The following is a 10,053-nucleotide window of genomic DNA, read 5'->3' on the forward strand; positions in this document are numbered from 1 at the left end:
CTCTCTCTCTCTCTCTCTCTCTCTCTCTCTCTCTCTGTGCACTCCTTACATCCAGTAGTCTCGATAGCGATAATTACTCGCGAAGTTTTCGTTCGCTGAGATTGCTGCGTGCGCTGTCTCGGATCTTCGCGGCAAGGCTAGCGATCCGTCGGCTTCCGGAGGATCATATGTTTGCACACATTTAGTTTAAAAGAAATTTAAAAAACAATTTTGGGGGGCTAACTTCATCCTAGCCCCTCAAGTTGCTCAAACTTGACGCACAATGCATGTAATCAATAGATTCTCGTTTGCACATTTCAAAATAATTTGAATTTTCGTTTGCACACCTTTAGAAAAAAAAGTTAGTTCACTTTAAACTTTGGGGAGGTCAAATTCACACTTGCCGAATTTATAACTGCAAAATAAAATTGTTTGACGCATGATACCATTAGACCTTCGTTTGCACATTTCGAAACAAGTCGAATTTTCGTTTGCATACCTCCAGAAAAAAAGTTATTTAACATTGAATTTTGGGGGGCTAACTTCACACTTAGCGAAACCTAGGTTAAAATTGCAGGAAAAAATTTTCTGACGCATGATATCGTTAGATTTTTGTTTGCACATTTCGAAACAAGTCGAGTTTTCGTTTGCACACCTCTAGAAAAAGTTATTTCACATTGAATTTTTGGGGGCTAACTTTACACTTGGCGAAACCTAAGTTAAAATTGCAGGAAAAAATCTTCTGACACATGATATCGTTAGATTTTTGTTTGCGCATTTCGAAACAAATCGAGTTTTCGTTTGCACACCTCTAGAAAAAAAGTTATTTATCATTGAAATTTGGGAGGGCAAACTGCACACTTGTCGAAACCTCGGTTAAAATTGCAGGAAAAAATGTTCTGACGCATGATATCGTTAGATTTTCGTTTGCACATTTCGAAACAAGTCGAGTTTTTGTTTGCACACCTCTAGAAAAAAAGTTATTTATCATTGAAATTTGGGAGGGCAAACTGCACACTTGTCGAAACCTCGGTTAAAATTGCAGGAAAAAATGTTCTGACGCATGATATCGTTAGATTTTCGTTTGCACATTTCGAAACAAGTCGAGTTTTTGTTTGCACACCTCTAGAAAAAAAGTTATTTATCATTGAAATTTGGGAGGGCAAACTGCACACTTGTCGAAACCTCGGTTAAAATTGCAGGAAAAAATGTTCTGACGCATGATATCGTTAGATTTTCGTTTGCACATTTCGAAACAAGTCGAGTTTTTGTTTGCACACCTCTAGAAAAAAAGTTATTTAACATTAAAATTTGGGGGGACTAACTTCACACTTGTCGAAATATTTTTTTTTTTTTATAACCTAGGGGAAAATGCATCACGCATCCCCCGAAGACCCGGGGAAGTCTTCGGAGGTGTGTGGGACTCCTCTCCCCCCAAAAGAGGTGGGGGAGGTATACCCATTAAAAACCCCTGGGTGTGTCTTACTCTGCGCGAACGGAGCGACCCCCTGGTATCATCTTTCGGAATTCTTTAGAGGGCCGCTCTGCGCTAGCGTTAGAACGCTCCTAACCCGGGGGTGAGAGTTGACGGTGGACAAAATCCCAGCCAGCTTCCCACCCCACCTAGTGTGCCAGTCCTGGCCTTTGCGCGGCAAGAGGCGGACACAAGACCTCTCGCCGCACCCCCTATCCATTGGCTGTGGGGGGGGGGAGTTTGGGGTTGTCGACGGCAGGTATTCCCGCCTGCCGGCGACCCTCCCATCCTTCCGGAGCTTCGCTCTATCACCCACTGAGGGCCGAGTGAGGAGACGCCCCAGGGCACGCCTCCAAAATTGGAGAGCGCGTCCGAGCATCCCCTCGCGGGTGGTTGGACTCCACTCCTAATTTGGGAGTCCTAACCTCCGGATTGGCCCGTCCAGGCGGCGGGTAGCCGGAATGACCGCCACGCCGGGTGATGGCATTCCTCCTTGGGTGGGAGGGGAAACCCCTCAGGTGGGGTTCTCCTGTAGGCTGTATCTGAGGTGAGCGGGAGGGGGTGGGGATGGGGACGCCTTCTGCGATCCCGCCTCGCATTCCTCCGCGGCCCCTCTACCCCCTCATCCTCCTCCGAAGAGGAGGTGGAAAGAGGGAGCGGTATAACCTCCGCCTCTCCCCTCCTAACACTTTCGGCAGCCTCTTTCCACTGCATAACAGAAGAGCAGAAGGAGGCCATCGCCTCATAAGTCTCCTCGCTCCCGGCCATAGCTTTAACTACGGCCGGGAGCGAGAAGTCCCCGCCCACCACAGCGATTAGGATGTCCCGCTCGGCAGCCCACGGCAGTCAGCCAGGGTGTGCTGCGCGGTGTCCCGATCGGCCGCACAGTGGTGGCATTGCGCCGTATGCTCTTTCCTTATGCGGCGAAGCTTCCGTGCCCGGTGAGCACCTGCGTCAGGCGGAAGTTCAGCCCGCCGTGGCCCCTGCACACCCATTCAAGAAGACAGGGGCAGATGGTCTCATTGGTCCGCCTCCACGGCACGTTGGGCCCTCCGAGTTGCTCCTTCCAGAGCAGGAGGGCCCTGCGCCAGGCCCGGGCTCGGATCCGCCCTATGGTCCCGGCCGACATATCGCCCCCTCCCCCCCTTTGCGGAGCCTTCTCAGGCGGGTATACGTGTCAGCGTACACTCTAGCGAGAAGGTCCGCAGGGAGCATACCGGCCAGGACCGTGACGGCCGCATACAACACGGTCCAATAAGCGCGAGTGAGACGGTTGGCCATTACGCGCTGAGCACTATTAACTAGCGCCCTAATGCGCCGATTGGCCCCCATCTCACCCGCCCACACCGGGGCCCCTTACAGGGCCATGGATTGAGGGCCAGATATTTTAACTCGGGCCCCACTTCCACGCGGGTTTCCTCCACCGTAATGTGGGTCCGGGAAGGTGGCTCCTTAGTCCCAGCGTGTAGAAACATCGCTTCAGTCTTTTGGGGAGCCACCTTCAGGCCCAGCGCCTGAATCGAGCGTACAGCGCATTCGACGGCCACGTTGGCCAAAGCCGTTGTTTCCTCCCAGTCGGTGCCTCCAGACAGCACCAGCGTGTCATCAACATAGCAGACGACTGCGCTGTCCGGGGGAAAGGCTGTTTTAAGGACGCGGTCATAGGCGAAGTCCCATAACAGAGGCCCCAGAACCGACCCCTGTAGGATCCCACACCGCATGTCCCTTCCGCTTTGGAGTCCGTCGCGGTCGACGAACTCCAGGCTCCTCCCCCGGAAGTAGGCCCGGACAATGTGGACCAGGTAGAGGGGGAAGCAGTGATGCCACAACGCCTCCTTTACCCGGTCCCAGGGGAGGGAGTTAAAGGCGTTTTTTATGTCCAACGAGACTGCCACAACTACCCCCCCCCTTCTTTCACCTGCGCCTCCGCGAAGGCCCTCACACGAAGGATCGCGTCCACCGTGGAGCGACCCTCGCGGAAGCCGTACTGCGCGTCATTCAAGTCTGGGCCCTCCCGAGAGAGGTGCCGGACGAGGCGGGCCACCACGATTCTTTCAAAGAATTTACCCACCTCGTCCAATAGGCAAATAGGCCTATACGCGAAAGGGACGTCCGGGGGCCAGCCCACCTTGAGAATGAGGACCAGTCCCGCCCTTTTTCACCGACCTGGAATGGTGTCCGTCCTTAGGCACCCAGTAAAGAGGCACCTCAGGCGGGCTCCAATGTCGGCCAAGACCAGAGCCCATGCCCGGCTCAGAGGTCCTTCCCCCCCCCCCAAACCGACGGGCCGCCCGGGTCAGCTCGTTCTCGGACACCTCCCACTCCTCGCTCCAGTTCGGCGGCGGCCCCTCATCCGGGAAGAGGGTCCTCACCACATTGTCGAGGAGGAAGGGGTCCAAATTTTCAGTGACCGGGGGCGCCCAGGATCTAAGTCTACGCAGAATTATCTTGTACGGGCGCCCCCAAGGGTCCCTGTCCAGAGATTTGAGCAAATCCTCCCATGCCCTGGTCTTGGCCTTCACTATAGCAACGCGCAGGGCTTTCCGTGCGGCCCGGAAAGCACTGCGCGCTCTCGTCGCTTCCGCAATGTCCCCCGCCCTTCTGGTCCGCTGCATCCGACACCTGTCCCGGACGCGTTACACGCCCTTTCCATGTCCTTCCGCCTCTTCCTCCACATCAGCCTGTCCAGCAGAGGGAGGGGGAGAAACCCTCCCCCGTGACCACTCCGTCGTCACTATGGACGCTCGGAGGGCGTCCTCGTCCATTTTCCGGAGAGCCCATCTACCGGGCCGCCCTCGCTCCCTTTCCCGACGGCGCCTAAGCACATCGGGGGGAACGCCGGAGAGGACCACCTCTATATAGAGATGGTCGGATCCTGTATCCACCCCCTCCGCCATTTTCCAACACCCCACCGCGCGCGCCGCGGGGCCATTGACCCAAGTGAGGTCAATGATAGATTCGCCCTGCGGACGCACGCAGGTGCTCACCGAGCCTTTGTTCAGAAGACGAAGGCCCATCGACACCGCCCAGCATTCAATAAGCCGACCACGGACGTTTGTGGCCGAGGAACCCCCACACCGTGGATTTGGCGTTAAAGTCCCCGGCCACCACCACCGGGTGAGGGGCGCACCTCTGACGACTCCCGATACCCGGTCCAAATGCGTCTCGTAATCGACTCTAGCTACCTTGGGGGAGCGTAGAGGGCGACGACTATCAGGGCCCTCCATCTCATCGCTACCAAAAACTCCTCGGCCTCAATTAGTGTCGGTCTGAGAGATTCCTGACTACCTCCAGTATATTGAGCCCCGAACCAACGTGAATCTTCAGCTGGGATCCGGTAGGGCTCAGACGCCACGCCCAGGCCTGCCCCGCGTTCGTCAAGCGAGTGCAGGAACAGGTCTTGGGCGATTCTTGTGTGGCCTAAATTGGCCTGGAGGAGTTTAGACGCCATTGGTAGACGCCAAGTTTGCCTCCTTTAGGCCAAACCCTCTGCTATCGCGGGGGCATTGCCCGTTCCCGATCCCCCTCCTTCCACCATCTTCGGGGAATCTCCTCCATCTGCACTTTAGTGAGGGCCTCTGGGTCCTCGGGTGCAGATGGGTAGGCCTTGCCACTCCTGAGCCTCCTGAGTTCCCTCCTCTCTTTCGGGGGAGGGTACATTTGACCCAACCCTGGTGATCCGGCAACCGGTTTCCGGGGGACCGGAGACCACTGCCGAGCGACTTTCTGGGGGGAAGAGAGGGAGGCGAGGTTCGGGCTTTCCCCGTCCCTTGGTTCCTCCCTTCCTCTTTTTTTTCTGGGAGTCTATGCACGCCTCCCCTCCCAGTCTGTGGGCCACCTCCTTCTCAGCCGTGGAGCACACCGGACACACCAGGCGTCCGGTGCACTCCGCGGTCCGATGGCCCGGACCGCCGCAGCGGTAGCTCACGCCAGACAGATCGACGTCGCTGCGGCATTGCTGACGGACATGCCCCCCTTCCAGGCATCGGAAGTATTGCAGGGGCCTTGTCGCCAGCACCTTGACCCGGGCCAAACCCCAACCTGGATACAGCCCGCCTCTGCAACCTTTCTGGCCACGGAGACAGGGCACTGTATCCAGGCGGGTGCCAAGCCCGTTAGGGGCTCTCCTAATCCCCCCGACCCTAACATCGGAGGAATCGCCTCCCGATGTGCCGGCCACGGCCGCAGCTATTTCTGCGGCCGTGATAGAGTCCTCCAAATTGTGGAGGCGGATCTCCGCCTTCTTAGAGGGACGGTCGACCCGACCTCCCTCCACACCCACAAGCACAATTCTGAGCCTTACGACCAGGGTGTTTGCAAGTTTGTCTCCCTCCGGCTCGGGAACCTCAAGTATGACAGCCCCGGTAATGGCTCTATTGCACCTGAGGTTATTGATCCTCAGCTCGGAGAGGTGAACCCTACTTCTGGCGGTGGGCATCACCTCGCCATATTTTTCTTCGGGGCAAGTGATGCACACCGCCGCGGACGTTGGCGCCTTTAGGCGCGGCACTCCCCTCCTTCCCGTCTTCCCAGCAGGATCCGGGGAGGGTTTATTGCCACCTGATCTCTTTGAGGAGTCCGCGGGGGGTTGGTCACTCCACACTTTCGTCCCCTTGAGTGGCTGGCTCTTGCCGCCGGAAGGGGTGGGTTCCCCCCGATGTCGGCTGAGGGGCGGTTGCGGTTTTCGCCCCGCCCTTCTTTCCACCGTCTTGTTCTAACCGTCAGCCGGGAGAGACTGGGTGGAGGAACGGGTCAGAGCCTCCTCCCCCCTCTTCGGCTTTTCCGCCGTTTCCGAGCAGGTGGCTATGGCGCTCAATCCTGCCGGAGAGGTTCTCCTTGAACTCTTGGATGAATTCAGCCTCCTCGGAACGGGCTTTCCTTATCCTCGGGGTGAACCTCACCGCCATGGATGGATCCAGGGCTGGGTCTTCATTCAAGCCCTGTCTCTCCCTCTTGGCGACGTCTTTTTTCGCCTTTAGTGCCGCTGCCGTGAAGCATCCCTCGTGCGACGGATCCTTCGGGGGGCGCCCCCTGCCATCTTTCTTTCTCCTCTTGATGACGGTCCCCTCCGCCTCCTCAACCCCGCACTCCAAGGAGGAGGTCAGGTTAAAGGACTGACCCAACACCTCGATCTCATAGTCAGGAGACGAGGTAGGGGTAGGATGTAACTTCCTCTTCTTGGCCCTGTTAGAGTGGCCAACCTTTCCACCCGACGGGCCGGAGAATCCACTGTCCCATCGGCTGCAGGCTCACTTTCTCCTCTGTCATGGTCAGAGTCCTCGTCAGACTCCCCCCCTCCGCGCAGCTTTAGGGGAGCGGCGCTTCGGGTGGGCACACCTGCCCCATGAGAACACAACGGGGCTGGTGGTGGCCCTGCATAATCCCCCGCGCTCTCAGAGTGATTAAGCGTCCCGAGACATTCCTCTCTAGTGAGGCTGTAATTGGTTTTATGTGTCTCCGTCACGGCCACAGCTATAGGAGCCCTCTCCGCTGTGCTGGTGGTCGGCACAGCCGCGGGCGTATTCCATCCGATAAGTGAGGAGGCATAGGCCTCCATCTCCACCTCTCCCTCTCCCTCCACTGCATACTTTGGTTTAAAAAGAAACATCATTCTTGTGTTGCTCACCCCTTGTGACCCGGAAGCGTACAAGATAAGCTCGAAAAGTGGGAGGAATACTCTCTCAGCCGGTGGCTGGAGTCGGGCGATTTGTACACCCGGGGTTCGCCATTTGCCCCGGGGTGGACCGCTAACGACCGACTAACCCGCTGGCCATCCATCTCCTCGCCGCGGCCCAGAAACTTGAGATTGGGGGGTTTCTTTTATAAAGCTTCCCATCTTCGCAGGCCAGGCGATAAAGCCAAGGCCCTTGTTTTCCCAGGGACCATCATAAACATGACATAACGACCCCGGGGGCTTACGATATGGACAGATCCGACGTTAGTCGGACCTGCGCTGTAGAAATCCTGGCAACTACCACGTAGACCTTTAATACTCCCCGTGCGCAGCTGCCCAACCGGAGGGGCTTTCATGGCCTGTTACGTCGCGGAACGCGACCTTGACCAGAAGGAATCCCAGGGTTGCCAGGGCGCGGCGCCCCCCACCTAAGTGGGGAGAGTCAATATACCGGTTTCTGTGACTCCACCTTCCCTCCCGCCGGCCCAAAGAGTCTCTGGGTGATTCCAACGGGCGGTCCTCCCAGGGTGCACGACCCCGACCTCAGAATATGTTCGAGCGGCCCACACCTCCACCCCCAGGGTTGTCGACAGCGTGGCTTCCGATGTGCAAGCCCGAGTCAGTGCTGGCAGTTCGCGATATTTTCGATATAGACAGAAGCCCTTGTGCGCATGCGTGAAGTGACGTAGCAGCTCGACGTAAGCAGTTTCCAATGACGGCGTTAGGCACTAATAGGGGGTTCTTAAGGGACATGCAGAAAATACTCGGCCGTCTGTGTGTTTGCCTGGGAGTGGTTAGGTTAGATAGGTAGTGAAATGACAATATTAAATTAGTATAATTAATATAGTTATAGTAATTAGTATAGTTATGTAAAATGTGATAATAAGTATATATAGTATATATTAATAAATAAAATGTGATAAAAAGGTCAATTTTAATATAAAGTGATATTGTGATATAAAGTGATATTGTGATAAAGAAAAGTGCAATTTAATATTAAGTTAATTAAAGAAAAAAGTGCCATATTAAAGAAAGAAATGGATCAACAACAGCTTTCATCAAGTGGCATTGAGAAAAAGAAGAGGAAATGTGTAAGAAATAAATTTCAATATGAATGGTTAAGTATGAATATTTTCAAAGATTGGTTGGCATCGCATGAAAACGATGAAAAAGCTCTCTGCACAGCTTGTAATAAGATATTAATATGCGGAAAATCAAATTTAATTTCACATTCTAAAACAGAAAAACATGTAGAAAATATGAAGAGTCGTAATATCACTCTATCTGTTTTATTGCCTGTTAAACATAATAATATTTACGTGGACCATGTTACTAAAGTAAAAATAGCTGAGATAAAATTAGCTGCCTTTTATGCAACACATAATATAGCTTTTGAAGTAGTTAATGACATGGTTCCTTTGCTAAAAAATATTTTTACAGATTCACAGATAGCTAAAGATCTAACATTGTCACGGACAAAGTGTAGGCAAATTATTACAAATATTTTGGCTAAACGCGAAAGTGAGAAACTTATTAATAATTTATTAAATAATAAATTTTCCATTTTACTAGATGAAAGTACAAGTATTACAAATGATAAAATGCTTTGCATTTTAGTTAAATATTTTTCTATAGAAAATAAAACAGTTATTACACAGTTATTAGAATTAGTTTCTTTAGATGCAACAGATTGTTCCGCAGAAAAATTATATTCTGCGTTTGAACAGTGTTTTAAAAGTAAGAGGATACCAATGTCGAATATTGTAGGAATGGCTTCTGATAATGCTTCAGTTATGATAGGTGATAATAATTCTTTCAAGAGTAGATTAAAGAAAGAGGTACCGGCCCTCATTGTATTAAAGTGTATATGCCATTCCTCAGCTCTTATCGCAAGTAAAGCTTGTGCAAAATTGCCGGATTCTTGTGAAAATCTTTTACATGCAGTTGCTACATATTTTTCTGGCAGTGCTAAAAGATCAGCTATTCTGTATGAGTTTCAAACATTTTTTGGAGTAGCATCAAGAAAAATTTTGAAATTATCAGGTACAAGATGGCTCGTCTTACAAAAGTGTGTTGAGAGACTTCTCGATAATTGGGAAGTTTTGAAACATTACTTCAACCTGGAAGCTTTTGAACATAAAAATAACTCGGCACATTTAATTTCTAATTCTTTAAACAATAAAATTATTAAAGCATATATGTTGTTTTTGAAGTATTCTTTAACTTTTTTTAATAGTTTTAATGCTTTGCATCAGTCGAGACAAATCTTAATTTATAAAATTGCTGAAAATTGTGAGCAGTTAATGAGACAGATAGGAAAAAATTTTTTGATATGTAATGTTTTAAATAATATTTCTGATAATATTTTAAATCCGGAAAACTTTTTACCAGTTAATTGTATCAATGTTGGTTCAGACTGTGAGTCATTTCTCTTAGCAGAATGTCCAGATTTTTATATAGAAATAAAGTCGAATTGTCTACAATTTTATATTACCGCGATGCAAGAAATGCTACATCGTTTTCCATACAATGATGAAATCTTGCGCGAATTAAAATTTTTAGATCCCGAAATAGCTTTGCATGAGGAAAATAGAGTCTTATTTCCAAATTTAACGAATGTAGCAAAACGTTTCGGTATATCTGATATTACGACTTTATGTAATGAATGGCAAATTTTACCTTCACAATTTGATGACGCGAATAAAATTGTTTTAGCCAATTTCGAAATTCTTGAAATGTGGAACACTATTTTTGAGAAAAAAAATTGTAATAATGAACCGTTCTTTCCAAATTTAGAAAAATTAGTACATGGCGTTTTATCTCTTCCACATTCTAATGCTGAAGCAGAGAGGATTTTTTCCATCGTCACTGATGTCAAGAATAAAAAGAGGAATTCTATTAGTATCACTTCTTTAGACTCAATTTG

At 50.8% G+C, this 10,053-nt stretch overlaps 2 protein-coding genes across 2 annotated transcripts in view; one reads left to right on the top strand and one right to left on the bottom strand.

Annotated features, from left to right (window-relative positions):
• Positions 1-5,018: 5,018 nt before the first annotated feature.
• On the bottom strand, positions 5,019-5,891 carry LOC116853265. Its single transcript, XM_032834245.1, has one exon. It carries the CDS (start codon positions 5,889-5,891, stop codon positions 5,019-5,021), a length of 873 nt encoding a protein of 290 aa, XP_032690136.1.
• A 2,273-nt stretch (positions 5,892-8,164) lies between these two features.
• The window catches only part of LOC116853266, a 9,636-nt gene continuing 7,747 nt past the window's right edge, over positions 8,165-10,053 (top strand). Inside the window, exon 1 of the mRNA XM_032834247.1 lies at positions 8,165-9,277. Coding sequence (XP_032690138.1) covers positions 8,165-9,277 — 1,113 coding nt within the window. The remainder of the gene's footprint in view (positions 9,278-10,053) is intronic.

The sequence above is a fragment of the Odontomachus brunneus genome, unplaced genomic scaffold, assembly GCF_010583005.1.
Source record: "Odontomachus brunneus isolate Ranch 3 - 2012 unplaced genomic scaffold, Obru_v1 Obru_scaffold_298, whole genome shotgun sequence".
In the NCBI taxonomy this organism is placed as follows: Eukaryota; Metazoa; Arthropoda; class Insecta; order Hymenoptera; family Formicidae; genus Odontomachus; species Odontomachus brunneus.